Source organism: Dendropsophus ebraccatus, chromosome 8 (genome assembly GCF_027789765.1).
Source record: "Dendropsophus ebraccatus isolate aDenEbr1 chromosome 8, aDenEbr1.pat, whole genome shotgun sequence".
In the NCBI taxonomy this organism is placed as follows: domain Eukaryota; kingdom Metazoa; phylum Chordata; class Amphibia; order Anura; family Hylidae; genus Dendropsophus; species Dendropsophus ebraccatus.
In genome coordinates, this window is record NC_091461.1 from 95017211 (window position 1) to 95041953 (window position 24743).

At 41.4% G+C, this 24743-nt stretch overlaps 1 protein-coding gene across 1 annotated transcript in view; it reads right to left on the reverse strand.

The window, feature by feature from the left end:
• Window positions 1-2217: 2217 nt before the first annotated feature.
• LOC138800087 (uncharacterized) overlaps window positions 2218-24743 on the reverse strand; it is a 32733-nt gene continuing 10207 nt past the window's right edge. Inside the window, exons 3-17 of the mRNA XM_069981894.1 lie at window positions 24201-24263; window positions 23160-23216; window positions 22556-22600; window positions 20336-20398; window positions 19543-19590; window positions 18810-18854; window positions 18550-18570; window positions 14780-14815; window positions 13200-13247; window positions 10862-10909; window positions 8914-8982; window positions 7835-7882; window positions 5463-5536; window positions 4936-5007; window positions 2218-2282 (exon numbers count right to left, since the gene is read on the reverse strand). Coding sequence (XP_069837995.1) covers window positions 4941-5007; window positions 5463-5536; window positions 7835-7882; window positions 8914-8982; window positions 10862-10909; window positions 13200-13247; window positions 14780-14815; window positions 18550-18570; window positions 18810-18854; window positions 19543-19590; window positions 20336-20398; window positions 22556-22600; window positions 23160-23216; window positions 24201-24263 — 732 coding nt within the window. The 3' untranslated portion in view covers window positions 2218-2282; window positions 4936-4940. The remainder of the gene's footprint in view (window positions 2283-4935; window positions 5008-5462; window positions 5537-7834; window positions 7883-8913; window positions 8983-10861; window positions 10910-13199; window positions 13248-14779; window positions 14816-18549; window positions 18571-18809; window positions 18855-19542; window positions 19591-20335; window positions 20399-22555; window positions 22601-23159; window positions 23217-24200; window positions 24264-24743) is intronic.

The following is a 24743-nucleotide window of genomic DNA, read 5'->3' on the forward strand; positions in this document are numbered from 1 at the left end:
CGAGTGGGACTTAAGGGGTTATTTATCAGGGTGGTGTGGTGCTCTCCCCATCATGGAGGCACCCCGTTGGCAACAGGCTAGAGATATCTGGCTATCCCGTGTTTTGAGACTCGTAACTGAGGCTCCACGGACTCTTTTTTTGCATATTTACCACCATTCATACCAGTAGAACCATCAAGACCTCTATAAAGATCCGCACTCTGTGACTCAGCAGTAGTACGTCTATATGCTGGAAACCTCCTATTTCGGAGTTTCCGTGATTATGTGTTCGCTGTTCTTATAGGTCGTGGATTAAAGAGATTTTGGCAACCACACACGCTGGTCCTATCTTGTTTTCTGGCAGTTCGTCAACACGCAATTAAAATGGAGGATCATGTGTATTGGAGCCTGGGAGCGGTAAACTGGCATCACACTCAGTTTATGGAAACCTCCTATACCATACGTGGGACCGGTATGGGTTACATCCTCATTGTGATATTTCTTACCAGCTTAGAACCCCCAACCCCCCCACCCCCCGGCGTCCCCAGCTGTAATTGTACAGTGCAGGGTGAGTATAGGCCTCTGGCCTTATATTCATATTTATTGCCGATTATTCAGATCTGTTTGTTTAAAATTTCTACAGCAAATCGGCAACTGTTATAATAATAAGCCCCAGAATCTGCTCTGGTTTTTGTGCAGAGTTGCTGTGGATGTTTTTCACAGGTAATCTGGCTAATGTGCATTTACACTTCTGTTTACACCTCCTGTTAGGATCAATGCAGACAGACGACAGACCTTGCCCTACAGGGGGATTCCCATGAAGACTTCTTCTCATGACGGGTTACACAAGATCCAAAATATTATTTAACTATCGGAAATTTACATTTTTACCCCCTATATCTCTGGCTCTCTGCTTCTCCTGGATTGACTACTTTTGGAGGATTGTGCCGTGGGAGTCATGTGGAGGAATCTGTATTCTCAACAAGGTCTGTGTTCAGTGGTTTTATACCTGTGATAGGACCCCATCCAGTGCCATCACTGCAGTGAACCAGGGAGTAGCCGATCGCCAGCTCTTGGGGTCAGGAAGGAATTTATCCCCCTTGTTTCGCCTTCCTCTGGTTCGCACCTTCTATTGCAGTAAATACCAGTAAATCCTATAAATTAGGAATTTCCCCTCATTAGTTATAAAATTATTTATTTCCACTCAATGTGTCGGTGTCTTCTTTACTGTGTAGTGTCGTTCATGTTAAAAATCCCTTGAACGCTTTGGAGATACAGAGGGGTTAATTTGTCAATATCAGCATCTCCCATGCTGGTCTTAAAAATCCCCCACCAGCACCCAGGTATGCAGTAACACCATTTAATTTTATTAACATATCGACTATGGCTGATATAGACCTCCCTCTCTGGTCATACGGGTTATGTCTCTGTGCAATGACTTAGCGCTTTTAACATAAATCAGACCCATACCCTTTGGGGAAAATTTATTAAACATGGGGGGAGATTTATCAAACATGGTGAAAAGTGAAACTGGGTCAGTTGCCCCTAGCAACCAATCAGATTCCACCTTTCATTTTCTTAACAGTCAGCCAAGAATGAAATCTGATTGGTTGCTAGGGGCAACTGAGCCAGTTTCACTTTACAACATGTTTGATAAATCTCCATGGTGTAAAGAGGAATTTGCTCTGTTGCCACTAGCAACCAATCAGATTCCACCTTTCATTTTCTAAATAATCTGATTGGTAGGGGCAACTGAGCCAGTTCTTCTTCACACCAGTTTGATAACTTCAGAAATAAGAGAGACATTGATATGCAGCAGATTTATTAGGTAATCACAGTGAGAATAGAACTCTCATAGAATATAGATGAAAGGTAATCTCTCAAGATTAAAGGGGGTTATCCAGCAAAAATCTTTTTCTTTCACATCAACTGGTTTCAGAAAGTTATATAGATTTGTAATTTACTTCTATTTAAAAAATCTCAACTCTTCCCATACTTTTCAGCTGCTGTGTGTCCTGTTTTCTGTCTGACACAGTGCTCTCTGCTGCCACCTGTCTGAGACAGGAACTGTCCAGAGCTGTAGCAAATCCCCATAGAAAACCTTTCCTGCTCTGGACAGTTCCTGTCTTGGACAGAGATGTCAGCAGAGAGCACTGTGTCAGGCTGAAAAGAAAACATTTCCTGCAAGACACACAGCAGCTGATAAGTATGGGAAAACGGAGAAAAAGATTTTTTTTTACCAGATAACCCCTTTAAAGTTGACTTTATTTGAGATTGAAGATTTTCTGAGTTCAGTCCAATGTCTGTAAAAATAAAGAAAAAAAAAGTGAATCATATTACATTGTGTATTATCTCTTTGGTACATGGTACATGGTTCAACTTCAAGGTGGAATATAATGGACAGCTATGACTGAATAAGCTATATTCCCTTTAGGTATGCACATTCTGATTTTTTTGGACAGATCCACATAAGGTGCCCTGCCCATACATTTTCCATCCTCCCTATTTACATAAATGTAATTGGTTTCTATTTTAGTCAATCTGGTTTCCATAAATTTTTTTCTAAAATATGAATTAATGGGTAAATGCTTTTTATTTTTTTTATTTTTTTTATTTTTTTGCTGTAAGATTTTAGGTTGGATTTGAAGGACCTTTTTTTTTATATTTTTTTCCCTTATTAAACCATGTGCCTTTTCCGTCATGACTGTGCTTGGAGATAGAAATGATCTGGCAGTGGGTTATATGAAGGAAATTGGTAACAAGTATTTATAAGGTAACTATATGAATATAAACATCTGACATATCATGGCAACAGTGGAGATTGGTAATGGATGTCCTCGTCCCTAAGACTACAGCTGAAGGTGATGCTTCTGTTCACTTATTCAGCTCTATTGGCCATATACAGTACATTGCAGGAAAGCAGAGCACACTTTGCGCTAGAAATTCTTAAAGGGGTCTTAGCATTTGGATCCCATCCAAGCATAATGGTCCTGATTTACTAACGTGTTTCCATCATCAAATTGACGGTTGTTACTAGTTGTTCCCTGACTTTTTTTTTTGTTTCACTATATTTACTAATGTAACGCACCACCGAAATCTTTAAAATACGACACACCCTTCGATTTGTGCTTTAAAGGACAACTCCCCCCTTAATTAACAAACATTACAAAGTTCTATAACTTTGTAATGTGTGTTAATCATTAACTTGGAACCATCCTGGCTCTTAAACCCCCCACCTCACTGTCGACCACGTCCTCTTCTCCCGCCACCATTTTGTGACAATGTTGTCACAAGCGTGGGGCGGGCCTGGTCTTACTCTTCTTCAGCTTTTTCCTCTAGAATAAACAGGAGCGAAAAGGCTACTGGTGCGTGTGCACACCGGCAGCATTTTTATTGGCTGAAACACATTATGTGGCTTCCAGCTTGATCAGCTCTGATTGGCTGAGCAAGCTGAAAGCCATGTGATGTGATCCAGCCAATGAAAATGGTACCAGTGTGCACGCTCACCAGTAGCCTTTTTCACTTCCATTTATGCCAGAGGAACCCGGAAGTACAGAATATCCAAAGACGGGGACCACGGCCGGCGGGAGTTTTGAATGGTGATTGACCCAGGACGGATGATGAGTATAAGATCTGTGTCTCTTAGGGTCCTATTCCACGGGCCGAGAAGGGCCCGATCAACGATGTAAACGAACGGTGATCTGCTAGATCGCCGCTCGTTTACTGGGCCTATTCCACGGCCCGATGATCGTTGAGCGAGGGCTGCAGGGACATCGTTACCGATGTCCTTGCAGCCCTTGCAGCATCATACATTACATGTCCAGGCTTCTTCTCCGCGTTGTCTTCATCCACCGGTCCCGCGCGCTCTATCTTCACAATGGCCGGTCAGCTGACAGGCCACACTCAGCCAATCACAGGCCGCGGCGGTCCCGGCCTGTGATTGGCTGAGCGCTCCGTCAGCTGACCGGCCATTCTGAAGATAGAGAGCCCGGGACCCGGGGATGAAGACAGCGCGGAGAAGAAGCCTGGACAGGTAATGTATTGCTGCTGCTTGTCAAATCGTCGGTCACCCGTTGCTCACCGCTATTCAACCGTAGCGATGCGCGGTGGGGGAACGATGATTTTAGGTCTGGCCCTAAATGAACGATTAGCCGATGACACCATCATCGGCTGATCGTTCTATTTCACCGAATAATAATCGGCCGAATCGGGCCAAATGGGGCCGATCCGCCCGATTATCTTTACTGTGGAATAGGGCCCTAAGTGTGTTGTTTTTTTTTTTACTGCTGGAGTTATCCTTTAAAACCGAAAAGTGGATGGGTCTCTTTATAACTCATCATAATCTACATATTTATTAAACAGGTTTTACATTCTAAATATCAGCAACTTCTAATGTGACGGGATGGTCGTTTGAAAAGCCCACCAGATTTACTAAGGGTGATAGGACACATTGATAGATCTGACAGTTCGGGAAACTAAGGGCCCTATTCCACCGGACGATTATCGTTCGCATAATCGTTAACAATCTCAAACGACCGCTATTGCAAAAGACCTGAAAATGTTTACTCATTTCCATGAAACGAAAATAGTTACTTATGATCGTATTTGCGATTGTTTTTTCTTCACTATTTATTCGCAATTGTGTTCGTATCTACTGCGAACGACCGAACAACGTCTTATTTAATGCGAACGTTTTGCAACGACCAACGATAAAAATAGGTCCAGGTCTTATAAAGCGATCAATGATTTCTCGTTCGGTCGTTAATCGTTAACTGCATTTCAACCGAACAATTATCATTTGGATTCGAACGATTTAACGATAATCTGAACGATAATCGTCCGGTGGAATAGGGCCCTAAAACCCTGGGGTGTAGGGTTCTTGAAAACCAGACAATCCTAGTAACTCAGGGCCAATGTGTGAAACAATTCGATAACACTATTTCATTTAATACATACGTTTCTCATTCTTTTTTAACGGAGTCGACCTTTAACGTCTCCCACTCCGCCAACTCCCCCAAGAACATTTTTCTGGTTGAAAAAGATACAGAAATATAATTTCAACTAGATGAATAAGTGTGAAGAAAAACATACATCAGTATAACATTATTTAACACTAATTCCATATCATGTCATACAATTACCATAGCGGTTCTTTTAGCGATAATAAATGATATACTATTGTGTGGCATTACAATGCCAGTGTGAGAGAGTCCCATAAACTATGCCCTTACCAGAGAGAGCCTACCTAGAGAGCATACCTAGTACCCCAGGGCAATAAAAAAAACAAATGTCAAATGTTGAAAATGTAAATATCCTTCTGATTGATGACCCCATGATGGCGATTATTTAGGTATTACCCTCTCCTTCCCCCACGACACGTAAAAACTGGCGCACAAGAAGCACAAACATTGTCCCAACAAGAGATATCTTGGATAGTCAGAATAGCGACCTTTAAGATGTTTATTCTTCTCAAGTTTCTCTACCTTTTTAGGTCTTTTTCGAATTCCGTGCCATCTTCTCTCTTTAAGCAAGCACAAATAAGCCTTTCATGCTTTATCTGAAAGGACAAAAAGCCGAGAATTGCAATGTCATTGACCAGGCATAAAAGTATAGAGAGGTGGGTATCCCAAATTTATATAACTATTACATCTGTACAGTTGTTTAATTACCGATATGGCATGGATCAGCATTGAAAGACATGTAGTACTTCCGATTACCCTAAGAACATTATTATCAATACCTTTCTGGCCCACAAAATTACCAACCAAACACCCGTTAGTGGTGTCCTCATGGGTATTCTATCATAAAAAATGTTCAACAAGCAAACAGGGTTCTAAGGAACTGCTTCCTTTAGACCATGGGTCTCCAAACTGCGGCCCTCCAGCTGTTGCAAAACCACAATTTCCATCATGCCGGAGAGCTAAAGCTTTCAATTTGGCTAGCCAGGCATGATGGGAAATGTAGTATTGCAACAGTTTGAGGGCCGCAGTTTGGAGTTTTAGACTAATTTGCTTACCTAGCCTAGGAAGGCCAAGGGCATAGCAATGATTAGTCAAGTGTTGGACAAGACTCCATTATTCCCTACCAACAACCGAGCAACAAATATTCTCTACCCTCTTCAGATTTCTACAAATACCTTCAAATCTGACACCTTAAAAATTATTTAACCCATTTTGAGCTATTTGTTTCTAGAGAAGCCCTGCAATTTCTCTCAACGAATGTTAAATGTTTAAATAATCTATATAAATATCTAGATGGAAATGATACATTAGTAAAGCCTATCCTATGAGAATGTGGCAGAGAGACCTTGACACCGCTTTCTCCAGTGAAGAATGAAGAGGAGCTTTTAGAAAAATACATGGATCCTTTTGTTGCTGTGCTCATGTGGAATCAGCGTTGAAAACCACACTACAATGGTATCTTACCACCAACAGACCAGCTATCAAGTACACCAATTCCTTAAACCTATGTTGGCGTGGCTGTGGTCATAAAGGGACATTATATCAGGTCCTGGGGCAATGTCCACTGAGACAGACATACTGGTTATTTTTGTTGTTTCAGCTAATATCCAATGGTCGTCATCTACAGTGTTAGGCTACAGTGTTAGGCTATGTTCACACAACATACTTTTCTTATTTCCACAGCCATTGTTGCTGATTGCAACAACGGCCGTAGTTAATACGAAAAAATATGTTGGCTTGCTGTCTATGAGGTCCCGGCCGGGGCATATACACATAATATACGTTCCGGCCGGGACCCCTAGCAGCGCCGCAAACAACACTGTCAGTTTTTTGCGGCCGCTATTCAATGAATAGCGGGCGCAGAAAGCTCTGTCAGTGAACACTTTGGAGCGAGTGGTTGCGGCCGCAAGCCTCATAGCGTGCTGTGGGGAGTAGGGATGGTGCGAACCTGCCGAGGTTCGAGTTCGTATGAACCTGGACTCTCGGCAATGATTCCCGCTGTCTTCCCACTCTGTGCAGCGGGTGGATACAGCGGGAGGATCGCCTGGAAAACTGGGATACAGCCTATGGCTATGGCTGTATCCCAGTTTTCTTGGCAGTCCTCCCGCTGTATCCACCCTCTCCACGGAGCGGGCAGACAGCGGGAATCATTTCCGAGAGTTCGGGTTCTCTGCGGCTGGGATGATCTTTTCAGAGACCGGCCGCTCTGTGACCTGGCCGGGTCACGGAATGTCTGGTCTCTTATGCTATGTGAACATGGCCTTACTCTTCTTAGGCATGGACCACTAATCAATCCACACTCAAAAATTTTACCATTGCCAAAACAGTATTAGCTAGGAATTGGAAATCACCAGATGTCCCATCTCTGGAAGAAGTGATAACTACAATTAATAGAACATGCACCTATGAAAGTATAATAGCATTAGGTGAATGCTCATATACCAGTCTACCCACTATACGCCTAGCTTCCAGGCTACCAATAAAATGGATAAAAATAATTATTTTCTTATTTCTTTACTACCTTCCCTCAAAAATGAATCCGGAACTGCTCAGACCCACACAATTCTTGCATACAATGTAATGCATCAGTTATAGCTTAATTCACACAATAGTAATATTTGGTTACTATCACCACAGCTTACTCTTTCGCCATCAGGAGAGCAGCGAGTGGCATCTTAGATATGTAAATGAGGCTGATCGTCCCTTCTGATGAATATTCATCATTCAATATTTATTAGAAGAGGCGGGCCCGCTGGGGGCGGATCGATGCACTGAGAGTGGTAGTCCCGCCCCCAGTGCGCCAAACCGCCCAGATTACATATCTAATAAACTACAAAGTCCCTAAAAATTTGCGCCAAAGATCGAAATAAATATAAAGGAACTCTGTTTCTTACCCCAGTACACAGCGAATTGTTCAAAGTGCCTTTAACAGTTGTATTATCCTGAAAAAAGAGAATAAAATATATATATTTATAATCCTAATCATCTTGAATCAGAAAAATCTGAATTTTCTATATTCATCATCAAATCTGTCATCTCTAAAGGCTATCTTCCCACACAGTAATCTAATACCATGCAAACTCAGGTTGGAATTAATAAGCACATTCATTATTTTGATGTTTATAATCACTTAGGGCTGTAATTCTACGCGGTCTGTGTGCACTGCCGGTCAATTTCCCATTGATTTCAATGGAGCTCATTATTATATTGAAAATCCGGCCACATTTTTACTAGAGATGAGCGAACTTGCCGGATTTCTGGATTTCTGCCGGAGATCAGAAATCTCGGCGTCTGATTCCCGCTGTCTGTTCGCACCATGCAGCGGGTGGATACAGCGTAAGGAACGCCTGGAAAACTGGGATAGAGCCTGAATTTGCTGTATCCCAGTTTTCTAGGCGTTCCTGTCGCTGTATCCACCCACTGCACGGAGCGAGCAGGGAATTCGTACGAACCAGAAATCCGTCAAGTTCGCTCATCTCTAATTTTTACCTCAAAATTATGTCTGTATTATGCTTTTATTTTTCTGTGTGTGGGAACATAGCCTAAGGCTGTACAACAGCCAAATACATGAATGTTATGAATCTTTTAACAAATTGCTCTGACTTTAAAAAAAATAAATAAATAAAAGTTATGATGTCATCAGATTGAGGTAGGTCCCGATAAACTCCACAGTGTCAGGGCCCTTCTTACACTTCCGTTATTGGTTGTTAAAATGCAGAATGACTGTTCATAGGAACGCTCCCTCCTAATAATTAACCAGTGATCGGGCGATGAAAACTTTATTGGCCAAGGTAAAGGGGGGCTGTGATGAAATGAATCGGCCGTGCAGCTCAGACTGTAACTGATGGGAGAGCCGCGGGAGGCAAAAAAAATCAGCGCTGGGTATAGGGACCTGCTTGGCCTGTGTAAAAGGGCCCATAGAAAATGCTCTTAAGTGGATGAAGTACAGACATAGAAGGCTCAGAATAATTACCAAAATATCGTGAAGTAAGTGTTTCAGATCTTCCTTGACCAACTTTCTAACGCCATCAGTAGCATTTTCCTGAAAAGCATCATTATGAAACCAGTCAGTTCTTTGGAAGAATAAGGAACACATTCAGATACAAAAAGGAACATGTCAGCTGTGATTAAAATTCTTCCATATATCTGCATAGGCACGAGCAGCAGAAAGTCATTCACTTCGAAAAGGGGTGAAGTGGAGTCATAGTGCAGAAGCCTACTCTACGCTGGATTTATTAAAAGGCAAGCACCTCTTGATAAATTCAGCAACGGGAAACCAGCAAAAGCACACATTGATACATGTGTCCCTAAGTAAATTGACTGTAATCCATTAACAAGGATAAAAAGACAAGTTTGGTCAGCTTTCCTAGAACACCATTCACACTAGGCAGGAGCACGTTGCTATGGCTGAAATTGTAAACACAAAAACACAGAAAAATGCAACAGCTCACCACAATGCAAAGATGCAACGTGCTCCTGCCTAGTGTGAATGGTGTTCTAGGAGAACTTTTTTTTTTTCTGTATTCCAGATGGGGGGGAGTGGCTGCCTCTACTTGGTCGGGCACTCCACCCATCCCACCCAGGTGGTGCAATTATTTTTGCAGGTATAAGGGTCTATTTACACAGAAAGATTATCTGACAGATTATCTGCCAAAGATTTGAAGCCAAAGCCAGGAATTAATTTGAAAAGAGGAGAAATCTCAGTCTTTCCTTTATGACCTGTTCCCTGTTTATAGTCTGTTCCTGGCTTTGGCTTTAAATCTTTGGCAGATAATCTGTCAGATAATCTTTCTGTGTAAATGGACCCTAATGCTGGGTTTACACGGAGCGATTATCGGGCGAATTTTCGCGATAACGATCGAATTGGAACGATAATCGTACGTGTAAACGCGGCGAATGATCGAAAAATCGTTCATTTTGATCTTTTAACATGTTCCTAAATCGTCGTTTGTCGTTCTCAAAAAATTCGCCGATCGTTCCGTGTAAACAGTCGTTCACTGATTTTACCTATGTGTGAGATAGGCTTAAGCGATCGCAAAACGATCGCAAAGCGAATTTTCTGTACGATATATCATACCATCTAAACGCTGATCGTTATAAAAAAAAATCGTTACTTCGAAATCGTACGATCGGGCGAATTATCGCTCCGTGTAAACTTAGCATTAGGGTCCTTTTACACAGAAAGATTATCTGACAGATTATCTGCCAAAGATTTGAAGCCAAAGCCAGGAATGGACTATAAACAGAGATCAGGTCATAAAGGAAAGCCTGAGATTTCTCCTCTTTTCAAATCCATTCCTGGTTTTGGCTTCAAATCTTTGGCAGATAATCTGTCAGATAATCTTTCCGTGTAAAAGGTCCCTTATGGTGCGTTTACACAGACAGATTTATCTGACAGAGCTTTGAAGCCAAAACCAGGAACAGACTATAAACAGGGATCAGGTCATAAAGGAAAGACTGGGATCTATTCTCTTTTCAAATCCATTCCTGGCTTTGGCTTCCAAAATCTGTCAGATAAATCTTTCTGTGTAAATGTACCATTAGACAGATCTTGCATGCCCAGAGCATAGGCGTACTATACGCCATAGAGAGGCCATAGTACAGTGTAGGGTCTGCCCCGAGCATGAGGCTACCTTATCGTGGTGGTTTATACTGTTTGCAAATGGTAACCAAGAGCCTCATTATTTTTGTGGGAATTTTTTTTAGCAGTTGGGGGGGGGGGCTGCTTTTAACTAATTTTTATGTCTGTAGTGGGTCTGTATCTTGCCATTGTGGTGAGCTGTTGCATTTTTCAGTGTTTTTGTGTAATCCATTAACGTCACCATAGACTACGGAATAATGTACAGAAAATTAAGCATATATATATATATATATATATATATATATATACATATATATATATATATATTACTGTAACTTACCAGTGCCTTCAGTTCCGAAACTTCCCCCACATCACACATTGCTTCATCCTTAAAGATAAAGTGCTGATTTTAGTATGTGGCTGTACATGGTGGTGACCCTTTAGTCTCGGTCTCAAATAATAAAATACAAGCAAAACACGGCAGTAAAATATGTAGACATTCAACCATATATCTAATGTAATAATGTGCTACATTAACCCCTTAGTGCTGCAGCTAGTTTGGGCCTTAATGATTAAGCAAAATTTTTAAAGAAGTCTGACCTGTCTCACTTTATGCGGTTATAGTGCTGTAATGCATTAACATATGCTAGCAAATCTGAGATTTTTTTTTCCATGACTTATTGTACTTTATATTAGTGGCAAAATTTGGTCACTATCTTTTTCAAAATATCATGAAAAATCACCATTTATTTTTTCTGTTTTTTTAAAGTAACAAACGTGCTATTCAGCATGTGGTAAAAATAACATAATTATTGTATTCTCTGGGTCACTACGGTTATGTCGATACCAAATTTGCATAGTTTTTTTTTTTATAACTATTACCAATTTTTTTTTTTTTACTGTTCCCACTTTGGCACAATAGAAGCTATCTTCCTGAAAAAAATGACAAAAACTGTCGCCACGTTGCATGATCCATAGCGTTCTTATATTATACGCAACAGAGCTGGTTTTGGGCTCATTTTTTGCGGGAAGATGTGTAGTTGTTATTGATGCCAAGATTTAGATATATACAACTTTTTGATCTCTTATTTTCTGAAGTGGATTGATAAAATACAGCAATTCTGGTACATTTTTTTTACATTTTTTACAGCATGTGTCTTGCGACATAATTAATTATGTAGTTTTATAGTTTGGGTCGTTACGGACTTGGAAATACCAAACATGTATAGGTTTTGTGTTTTCTATGTGTTTTTATGTAACGCTTTATTATATATGGGGAATGTAATGCATTTTTATTATTGGGGATGGCTGGGGTCAAACTGTGCTCCATGCTCCCTCCGTACCAATATTTGGTGTCTTCTATATTTTGGCCTTAAAGCGAATGTACCAGCAGTACATTTGATTTAAGTTTATCACATGGATACACCCACTTCACAAAGGGGTTTTCCCCAACTGGCGGCAGGTCGCCCCCCCCCTCCGGTGCTTTAGCCCCAGCCAGTGCCTGGACATAGAGCGGCCAAAATTTACCACTAACCTAAAGTACAATATGTCATAATCTCAGAATCAAAAAGAAAAGTTATGGTTGGGTTGTGATTTTTTTGTCGCAATCTTAAGTTTTTATTAGTTTTTATGTTAATATTTTTTTAAATAGTTTTGTTTTTATAAAAATTTTTTGTGACAAATGTGACAAAAAGTCTGCAATTCTGGTGCCTCTTCCTCTTTTTGTTTAGGCCTTTCACCACACAGAAATAGTATGGTTATAGCTTAATAGATTGGACAATTGTGCACGCTATGATGCTTATTTATTTTTACATGTTTTATCTGTAAAACAGTAAAATGGGATGATTTTAACTTTTATTAAGGAGGGCTATGTCATATTTTTTAAAACTTTTTTTAATACTTTTTTTTTTTATCTTAGGGGACTGTTACATGCAATGATTAGATAGAACAAAATAACCTTCATGCTTATGTATAGAACCTATACATCCATCATCTCCTTGGTTGAACTTAATGGACATGTGTCTTTTTTCAACCATACTATGTAACTATGTTATCAACTCTGCATGCTTACCAGGAGACAATGCTCTTTGTTATGCAACCATTCAATCAGTATAATGTCAATGTGTGCTTACAGAGGTTTTGGTGCTGTGCGACAGGAGAGCTGACCATACAATGCAAGCATTCCCAGGATTTCCTGCTGTACACATGCACAGTGAAGACTTGTCCCACTCCATCTATGCTCAGGAATAGCTGTCAATACCAAGTCATGTCTGTGAGCCCGCAAAGTACTGACACTCTCTGTGTTTGGTCTCTTTTTTTGAGCAGAGAAAAGACCAAATATCGGCATGGAGGGTGCCAGGTCCACACTTTTACAGGGAGGGAAAGTGATTTAAATATAGAAAACTTTTTTGTGACAGTGCCACTTTAAAGTCTATGAGAAAACTGTCTGTGCACACGTTGTAAACAAAAATGTTCAGTTTTACAATGTGTGTAGAGACTGACAATTTTGTAATACCGCAAACAACCTGAGGACATGGGTGGCGCTGTTTTTTTTTTTTTAACCTTTAAAACTAAATAGTCTAAATAAAAACTCATTTAGATAACTTTGTGGTACATCAAAATATATAACTAACACAAAACTAACCACGACTATACAAATGCATGTATGTAAATCTCACCAAAATGTCTTTGACAGTTTTCCAACTCAGACCAGCCCCCTTTCTAACCTGTATGAACAAAGCACAGCTTATAACATGGATGTGAAAAACTGTTATCTATTCAACACGGACGCTAATTTAATTAGTCTTCTTAGATTGATATGGTCTGTGTAATCTGCATAATATTGTATTTAAGAACCTTCTATCTGACCTAGAAGAGTCCTGGGTCCCTGCTTATGTCACATATAGTGCTATAGTGCATAAGTAATGGCCGCAATTGGTGCATGACTACCAGAACTAATCATATCCTCTCTCTGTCAGTTCTTTTGGATAATACATTTTCCAGTTTGTAGAGGCTGGTGCTAAAATGACACTGCACATAATGATCTCTGCATAGGATGAAATGTCAGCATGAATTCAGCGTTTTTGGATAAAACTTTCCTCTAAGCCTTAGGCCTGGTCACACCTGCATTTGTCTCATTCACGAAACGATCCGTCCATACTAAATAAATAAATAAGCATTAGCTGATGACCAAACTGATTGCAACATTATCAGTTTTTTTAATGGTCCATTTGAGGGCTGGACTGACCATCTGGCATTTTGGGCAAATGCCAGACGGGCCAGTTCCCCTTCATGGGCCGGTCCAGTCTTCCTCTGGGACTTGCTACTTCCCACACATACCAGCTGCACAGCTGCTCAATAGGTTGTGCAACAGCAAGTATGCTTCAGCCAAAGGCTCACTCACCTGGGCCGTTTCCGTCTTTAGGCCAGCCTCCGCTTCCTACTCTCTCTTCTTACTCTCTCAGATGCACAACAGCGCTCAATAGGCTGTTCAGCAAGTGGGGAGGCTCACTTTCCGCCCACACATCACGAATGCTGTAAATCCTCCTATATTACTAAAACTAGCCTCCTGCACAGCTGCTCCTGTTCTCCAGAAGGAGCAGTAATACTAGTAGCACTACAGTTAGTAGCATTAGTAGCCAATTGTTGGGTACATAGTTTTTCTTTTTTACATGAACAAACCAGTGGCGGCCCGGGAATGCCGTTGCTGCTGCCCTTTTTTTGGAACCGCAGCCCGGTTCCCGCGTACAGCGCCAGTCTATTCCTGAGCACTGGTCCAACATGAAGCACGGGATGGGCCCGATGTGACAACCTCCCCTCTGTGACATGACTCCATTGATTCTAATGGAGCTGTGTCACACAGAGGGGAGGGGGTTTTGTCAAACTGGGGGCCGGCAAGCCTGTCTCCAGTGCTTCATGCTGGGCCGGTGCACATTACTGACCCTATGATTGGGCCAGCATTTATAAATAACAGTCATGCCGCTAATAATTATTATGGAATCACAACTTATGATATTTGATCATTGAGCATCTCCTTTGTTTGGCTGTGTTCACACACGCAGTGGAAAGCATATGTTCTAAACCATGGCCCCTTTTGTTCACCAATAGTCACATGATGTTGTCAATAATCCCAGCCACTTTGCCCATGGAGTTTTGGCCTCAAGTGTTGCTCTGCGTTTGCAAAAGCAGCTTTAAGGCTATGTTCACACATAATATTTAAGCCTATTTGGCAGCATAAAGAAAACATTTTCTTACTTACCTCACATGAAAGTTGCTGTGCTAGGGATAGTGTGTTCTGAAAAATAGAGTGCAAACAATCACCCAGTGAGGCAAAAAGTATATTATATCAGTGTTGTTTGTGCTTGAGCAAATTCCACTAAAATAGAGATTCTTACTATAGATGAGCGGATCGCTGTTTGATCTGCGCTCCACTCATCAAGGCACCACTTTTCAACACTGCTCCACTCCCTGCCACTCCACCTCAGGTGCCAGGGAAAAGCTGGATCCAATCCTCGGAAACTGGCAGAAGTTTCTCAGGATTCGCTCATCTATAATTTTTACTAAAAACTGGAGAAAAAAAAGCCCTGTTTATACGCTGGGGTGTCATCAAACTGTCCAGGCACTGCTAGTGGTGTAATCCCTGGCCAGTTGCTCTGTCCTATAACTTCTCAATAAGACCACATTCAACCTTAAAAGGTTCAGCTCAAACATAACTTTTGATTTGTTGTTGCCCATGGTGAGACTAACAATACCGTCTAAACTTGTTATTGTCTATTCAGTCTCCTTCCCCCAGTTCTTAGCTGTTGCTTTCTGCTGAAGACACAATAATCTGTGTGTCAGCTTTTCTCTTCATCTCCCTCCTCCCTTCTGAGATGGCTGATGTAAACAAGGCTGTATCTGCAACCGTGTAGCTTCTAGATGCTGAGAGGGTTAATCTGAGGTCAAGTAGCTAATGAACTCACTGTGATTAATTCTCCCGGTATTACAAAGTTGCCATTTCTGAAAGGAGGGGAAGGTGTGAGAGACAGAGAGAAAAGCTCACACACAGTTATTTGTGTCTTCAGCAGAAAGCAGCAGCTGAGAACTGGGGGAAGGAGAATAGATAATAACAAGTATGGAATGAATTGTTAGGCTATGTTCACACTACGTTAAAATAAGGCCGTAGTTCTCGCCGCAGAACTACGGCCATAGTTTTGAGGGGTGGAACATAGCCTTATTTTCAATGGGATCTTGGCCGGAGCGTACACACATCATATACGCTCCGGCCGAGATCCCATGCGGCGCCGGAAAAAACTGACAGGTCAGTTTTCTGCGTCCGGAATTCAGTGAATTCCGGCCGCAGAAAGACCTGTCAGCCGCTCCGGCGGCTTGCTTCACTGTGTGCTATGGGAAGCTCTGATGCGGGCTGGGATGATCTGGGCTGAGACCGGCCAGGGTCACGGAACGGTCGGGTGTTCACGTAGTGTGAACATAGCCTAAGGCCGGGTTCACACTACCGTTTTTTTATTTGCTAATGGAAAGCATAAACTGATGAGCAGACTGATGGCAAACCGATTGCAAAATGTACATTTTTTAATGGTCCATTTGCATTTTGGCTTTAAAAAAATGACTTTTGTACATCGATCAGCATCCATTTGCATATCCGTTTATTTTTTTTTCTTTTGGTTTGTCACTTCTGTGCACGCTCAGTAAAAAAAAACTGATGAAAACTGTTAACTTGCAAACGGATGTAAACGGAAATACTTTCTGTCTAGATCCGTACTCATTGACTATAATGTAAAAGAAAAAACAGAAGTGCACTTTCCATTTGTGTTCCGTTTTTTTGAACGGAGAAAAAAAGGTGCATGCAGGATTTTTTTTCAGTTAAAAAAAAAAACAATAACAGAATACTTACACAAACAGAGCTCAATACAAATACATAGAAATAAATAGGGCGTTGGACAGATATGTCATATTATGTTGATCTACTTTGAAAATAGAACAGCTAAACAAAACTGTGGTGGAGAGAATAACGCCAGTGTGAACCAAGCCTTAGTCTCAACAACAGATATTTGAGTGGAATACCCTTTTAATTTGACTTCTGTCACTATAGATCACCTTATTAAAGGAGAAGTCCAGCCAAAACTATTTTTTTATATTTTAGTACTTATGGAAAGTTAGACAAATTTTTAATGTACATTAATTATGGGAAATGCACATATAGGGCTATTTCCCTTAATTTAGTAGATCAGGGAGACTTCAGATTTGCTAAAAAAAACGTGACGTCACGAACCAGGGGTGTAATTACAATGGAGTGTCCAGCAGGGGCGCACTATATATAGAAGTCAATGAGTACCATTGACTTCTATATATAGTGCGCCCCTGCTGGACACTCCATTGGAATTACAATGGATGTGTATGTAAATGTAATATACAGTGTTTTTGATTGAATACATTTATGGAATACTTTGGGGAGCAAGTGTCCTTGCTCCCCAAAGTATTCCATAGATGTAATCAATCAGTACATCACAGTAAGCCCGCCGAACCGCCGCCGCCAGCCACCACCGAATGCCCGCCGCCGCTCTGGACTACACTCAACCACTACTCTCATCACCTGCTCATAGCATGAGCAGGTGATGGGAGGTAGTAGCTGGGTTATATCGCTGAGATCGCGGCTGCTGATGCCGTGCAGAGGAGCCGCTCATCACTGTGCAGCAGCTATCATCCCCCTCCGCTCCCCCCTCCTGCTTCTTCCGGGATCCGGGCAAACTTTACACTATCTGATGGCTGACTCCCCACCCGGCCGCAGCTCTCCGATCACACGTGCCGGCGGCCAGGCGGGGTGTCAGCCATCAGATAGTGTAAAGTTTGCCGGACCCGGAAGAAGCAAGAGGGGGGAGCGGAGGGGGATGATAGCTGCTGCACAGTGATGAGCGACTCCCCTGCGCGGCAGCATCAGCGGCGGCGGCGATCTCAGCCATATAACCCAGCTACTACCTCCCATCACCTGCTCATGCTATGAGCCAGGTGATGAGAGTAGTAGTTGAGTGTAGTCCAGAGCGGCGGCGGGCGTTCGGTGGCGGCGGGTGTACGGTAGCGGCGGGCAGCGGCGGTTCGGCGGGCTTACTGTGATGTACTGATTGATCAGCTCTCCTAGAACACCGTTCACACTAGGCAGGAGCACGTTGTCATGGCTGAAATTGCAAACACACAAAAACACAAAAAAATGCAACAGCTCACCGCAACAGCAAGATACAGAACCACCACAGACATGTGGGGACCGCAGCCCCCCCAACTGCCAAAAAAAAGTTTGGGGGGTTTGGGGGGGGGTTGGGGGGGGCTGCTTTTAACTATTTTCATGTCTGTGATGGGTCTGTATCTTGCTGTTGCGGTGAGCTGTTGCATTTTTTTGTGTTTTTGTATGTACTGATTACATTTATGGAATACTTTGGGGAGCAAGGACACTTGCTCCCCAAAGTATTCCATAAATGTATTCAATCAAAAACACTGTATATTACATTTACATACACATCCATTGTAATTCCAATGGAGTGTCCAGCAGGGGCGCACTAAATATAGAAGTCAATGGTACTCATTGACTTCTTTATATAGTGCGCCCCTGCTGGATACTCTATTGTAATTACACCCCCGGTTCGTGACGTCACTTTTTTTTTTAGAGAATCTGAAGTCTCCCTGATCTACTAAATTAAGGGAAATAGCCCTATATGTGCATTTCCCATAATTAATGTACATTTGAAATTTGTCTAATTTTCCATAAGTAATAACATATTAAAAAATAGTTTTGGCCGGAGTTGTAATTTAATGTTAAAACACTTGTGGTTGACATGAGCAAACACAAGAAATACATTAATATGTTCATTATAGCCCCTATATAAAAAGTGATTGTGATGTGGTCTTGAATCTTTTTTTGGGCCTGACCAGTCATCTAGAGTTTCGGAAGCATTCAGAGTAGCCGGCTGAGTGTGGACCATTCACTACATTGAATGGAATTGGAAGCCTGTAGGAGACCTGTTGTTTGTCAGTGGTTACCTTTACTGTGGTGCCTGGTTCCTGAAAGAAGATAAAGAGAAGGTGGATGAGCAGATACCATGTGAAGTTTGTGTGACTTTAAAATTATTGCTGATTTAATAATGAAACATCTGAACATGGACTGAATGATTGAACAACATAGAGAGAATGGCCCAACACCAGAGGACAATGGAGGATTTGTGTAATAGGATCCATGGTATAACATGCTTTATGAAGGTTAGTTCAGCTGTCATATTCAGAACACTGATGTATATTCCTACCTTGACAAGGTTATTCAAACATTCTGATGTAAAAGTTGGGTTGGCCTAAAAAACATAAAGAACATATGATCACCTGAATTTATATACACTTGTGATAAACTCTCATTGTGGCTTTGTATTATTATTATTATTATTATTATTATTACATTTAGGTCTTTTTCTGATGATATACCAGTTTTACTGCACACACATACATTTGGGACATCACTTGTATGTAGTCATTTGCTAACTACGTTCAGGCCATTGAAATGAATGAGACCTGTGCCTTTCCAAGTACAGATATGTTGGCACTCGGCTTTGAAATTTTTCGTGTCTCCGTTCCTTGGAGGCAGAAATCATAATGTAGATGAGGCCTAACACATGGTATCTCCAAATATTCTATTAGAGTATGTGCACACTGAGGAATCCGGGCAGATCACCCGCCACGGATTCCGCAGCTCGCCCCCTCTAGCATCTCTGCCCTTGCCATAGACTCTATTCTATGGTCAGGCAGCAGATTCCGCCGTCTACCTGAAGAATTAATGGGTTTATTCTTCGGGTGGACAACAGAATCTGCCTGAGCATAGAATGAAGTCTATGGGACCAGCGGAGATGCGCCCGGCCTCGAACGGGGAGCGAGCTGCAGAATCCGTGGCGGGTGATCTGCCCAGATTCCTCAGTGTGCACATACCCTTATAGTAAAATGACATTTACATAAAATACTACAATGTAAAATATGGGATATAGAACTTACCAGTTTACATAACACATTCAGGATAGATCTTTTTAATCCTACTTCATCCTAGAGAAAGAGAGAATAAGTTTACTATAAAATCTAAAATGAGAAAGCTAAAAAATCAGTGCAAAGAAAAGGGACGGACTGACCCTTCTAAAGAAACACCATTCCTTCAATTTGTTCAATTATGATTCGGTGTCCATAGATTGAAGACTTGAAGAAAATATATATAAACTATATACAGTATATGGCTATGTTCACACGACATATATTTTCGTAAAATCACGACCGTTGTACAACGGCCGTGATTATTACGAAAATATACGTTACCTCGCTGCCTGTGGGATCCCGGCCGCAGCGTGTACACATGGTATACACTCCGGCCGGGATCCCTAGCGGCGCCGTAAACAACTGACATGTCAGTTTTCTGCGGCCACTATTCATTGAATAGCGGCCGCAGAAAACCCTGTCAGTGCACACTATGGAGCGAGCGGCCCCAGCCGGTCGCTCCATAGTGTGCAGTGAAGAGTTCTGATGCGGGCGCGCACAGATGCGCCCGCATCAGAACTCTGCGGCTGCAAAGATCATCCAGCCGGTACTGATGATCTTTTCAGAGACCGGCCATTCCGTGACCCAGGCAAGTCACGGAACGGCCGGTCCCATACGTTGTGTTTATTCTCCCTGAAGCATCTGTACTGCACAATGCTCAGTGCTTCAGTGCTGCACTCAGGGCCATTTGAGCATTTGAGCCAGATTGGGGGATCCTATGAAAAAGGGGTGCTCCTTTGCATTGGTGCATACAATGACTTACCAAAGATGGCTGCAGTAACTTCACAACATCGCTGACAGTCTCAGAAGTAGTGGATGCGGTGTCCTGAGGAGAAAACATAAGAGGGAAGTATATGCTGAATTGTCACAGATATCCCTAATCAGACTATGTTCACGAGGGGCAAGATGTTTTGGTGGCTAAGAATACTGGAAAAAATATTATCCCCTAACTCAGACCCATGATGCTCTCAGCTTTACTATGGTAAAAACCATGCTACGTATAATACCATCAACATCAGTCTCCAAAGTGCTACCATATTACCAATGTATTGCTGCTTTCTTGCTCTGACACCAGACTGTTCTTCTTTGTTGCTCAATGTAGATCCTACCATACCCTACTCATAGGCCTCTCATATAGTATATTATATATACTGTAGTCTGGATAACAGACTCCTCCTGGGGAAACTAGTTACTTTGTACAATATATGAATAGATAGTACAGAGATCCAATTACCAGGCCTGTAACCATGACAAGGGGGCATCCTCTACATCTAGAGAACATCATTACAGACAGGGGTTCTTTACAGTAAGAGCAGAGAGACTATGGAACTCTGTGTCACATGATGCTGTCATGGCTGATTCATTGAACAAGTTAGAAAAGGCCCTTTCTGTCTTTATTTAAAAAATTATAATATTAGAAGCTATGGCTAGTAGATTTCTGGAGGTGAGACATTGATCCATTAATTTAGTATGATAATTTAGTCTCCCCATGCCCTGGTTTAGAAACTGTAACATTCTTCCTGCCACAATGATGTTGTACTGACTTTTTATACAAGGATTATCTGTTATCATTAAAGCGTAGCCAAGAAAAGTGGGTAGAGTTCTGGCCATATTACACAGCCCAATGATTGGGGTAAGCAAGCACTGATCTCCTAGATCATGGGAAAAAAAAGTCTGGGGAGCCTCAGTTACAAGTCTCAAAATGCAGGATTAGTCAAATATCCGTCCAGGGAAGGACCTAGCAAAGGAATGGCTCCTGTACAGAGACCACCAAAACCACCATATAAGTGGCCCTTTCAGTCAATATCCGTCTCAGTTACGAGTCTGAGGATATGATAAGGAAAATATCAAAGCCAGGTATCCATCCACAGACAGCTGTTTCGGGGTGTTGCCCCTCATCAGTGCATCGGAGCAGGATTCTGGCTAGGCGGGAGCAATGCCTAGTAGACAAATACAGTAAACTGATCACTGATCTCAGGGAGACCAGCTAAAGAAGGCAGATTGGCACTCGCTTTAGAGCCTAATAGACAGCTTGATGATCATGGGGCAAGGGCTGCACGGACATTATCAGAGACGTCTGTACAGCTACTGCTTTAAAGGGGTATTTCGGCGTATATAGAAAATGATAAAGAAGCATAACTCTCCACACTCCACGGTGTCCTTCTGCCTTGCCTCTGCATTCCCTACTGACTGCAGCCACCACCGATACTTCTAAACCGGTCTCTGGGGTAACAGTAACAGCCCACTCAGCCAGTCATTGGCCGCAGCACTATCCAATCTCGGAGAGTGATTGGCTGAGCGACCTGTCACTGTAGAGACAGATTTGGAAGTGTTGGGGGTGGCTGCATTCAGCTGGGAAAGAATAGACAAGTCAGGAGGTCACTGGGGGAGTGTGGAGAGGAAAGCATACCTTCTTTATTATTTTCCATATGTATTGGAATACCTATTTAATCATCCGACAAGTAAACAATAGCTCGATCCTTGGCTGATCGTTGTCTTTATTACATGGAGCAATACAGTATCTGCCTGATTCAGCAAGTAATGGCTCCATGTCATATGACCCTTAGATGGGGTTCACACTGCGTTATTGTCTTTATTTCAATATTTCCATTACAGTACATTTCATTTTGCTGAGTAAAAAATCATAGTGTGAACCTAGCCTTAGTATACTGGACTATTTCTATTTTAACCTTGTACTTTTATATAGGCCCCTACCTCGAACCCCTCCATTTTCAGCCAGAGAGAAGAGCGCTGTAAGAAGCTTCTTCTGCTCTGAGGCCTTTGAAACAACCAAATATTTCATGAAAGATGACGGACAAAATCACATCTTCTCATCTGCAGGGGGTTAGCTATTTACTACTGTCATACCAAAATGGATTGTGTTGCTGCCAAAACCCAATTTATATTGTTATAATAGTTTAGCAGACAGATTTATTATGTGAAAAAATCATTTCTATCACTATAAAGACACAATAATACTTACAAGGTCTAATCCAGAGATTTGTTGATCGGCACAACCTATTTCAGTCTGTAAAATGGTAAGAAAAGAAATGACATTACTATGTATTGTAATTTTTTTACTTTTTATTATTTCCTTATATAATTGATAGTTTATCGTGGTGTACACTATATACAATTCACATTTGAAAAGAATGATATAGTAATACTTAATTTATTATATGATTAAAAAGTCCTAAAATGTTCTGGCTATTTTATGTCTATTATCAATTGGACATTCACAAAAGCAAACTAACAGCAAATTATAAGAATCTAACCTGTTGTTAGGACGCTGAGGAAGAAGGGAGTTTTCCTACCTTCATCCTAAGCACTGTTTTCCTAAAAATACTATATTTTATTAATATGTTAATGCGTGGTGCACCACTTAGTCTATACCGTCTGCCCGACCCTCTTCATGAATATTGAGGCAGCACTGACATACTTGAATGTCCAGTCTAAAAGTTATCCACACAAAATCTAATGACTGGCTGATCTGTGATCTGAGTCCAGCTGAATGCGGCCATTACATTTGGTGGGTTTTGTTGCTTCTATGCCTCAGGTACCACCACTTATGCTGTAACAAATCTTACCAAAACTGATTTCACTTCCGTCTTCAGTTCTGTCACTGGGTCCTGATCATCATCTGTCTATGACAATAAACATAAGATGTTATAGTTATACTCTTGTTATGTTATGCACTGCTCATTCACAATGGATGCTGTATATACAGGTGAATTGTCTACCTGCTCTTCATACTTATACTGCCTGCTCAGATAATGTGCATTGTATCGGTGGTCCAATATAATATTTACAACTAATAACTGGAAGTAGATACTAACATTGTTTTGGTAGTGAGCTCTGTGAACCAGGATGTTAGGACACTTCTCTGGCCAATCACAGGACAACGCATATTATCCTCTGCTGTATCATGGCGGAGTGCTTTGTCAGGGAACCCTGACGAAGGCGGCTGCAATCACTGAAACGTGTTGGAACTTTTTGATCTACGTAAGCACCTTACTCACCTGTACTGTGTATAAATACCTCTATGTAATAGTATAAGTATTCAGTGCTGCATGAAGCTATGGTATTATCGATTGCTAATAGCATGCAAGTATATCTCTATAGTGTATATATGAGCGGAAGGTAGGTATTAATGGTGCCTATTTATCCTTCTAAAAAGTCTTGTTGTGATGTTTTTACTGTTATATTGTAGTTCCTCAGTTTGCATAGTATTCCAGATAAAAGGTTCAGCTGGGAACAGGCCCCGGTCGGTGGCTCTTCTACAACCAGCTTTCAATGTTCTGCATGTTGTCAACTGGTTTCAAGTGACGCCACTGGGGTGCTTTTGTAGATCAAAAAGGTCCAATGTGTTACGGGAATTGCCTAAACTTTATGGGTGGTCAGAGATGAGAAGAAAGCCTTGATTTACCTTTGTAGAACAGTGATGAGCATCTTCAGCAGGCAAACTCAGCCTGCATCTAGCACATGGTAAATCCCACCCCCACTTCCTATAATTTTCACTGATCTGTCTGTTACTAGAGACAAATATCATCTGACAACAGCCAGTGGAAATGCACATTACAGAGAAGACTTAAGAACAAGATTTAAGATTTTTTTTCCAAAGAATTTACCTCTTCTGCTTTCTCATACTTGCAGATGGCATCTCTCACTTTTTTAAGCACCCCTGGTGTTTTCTGTTAAAGGGCAAAAATATAAATATTTAATATAAAATCAGTAGATATTTAGAGTTCCTTATGTCTAGGCAGAGAAATATGCAGGTAAAGTCCTGAAGTACCTATTGTGCTTTGGTAATAGGTAATGTCATGTGAATGCCAAGTTGAAGTCTCAGCTAAAACCCTATTCTCACTGTGTCTGAGACTTCTTTTTGAGTATAGAAATATTTCTTGACTCAATCATCTCAACGGCTGAATTTGACTAATTATTTGCCACTTTGCATAAGCTCACTGTGTTTTTTTCTGGTATTGCTTGTATGAACAATCCCATAGATTATTAACCCCTTAGGGGACGCAGCCAGTTTTGGCATTTATGACACGGCCAAATTGTTCAAATATATGTGTCACTTTATGCATTAATAGCTTTGGAATGCTTTTACCGATCCTTGTGACTCCAAGATTATTTTTTGTGACATATTCTACTTTATGTGAGTTGTAAAT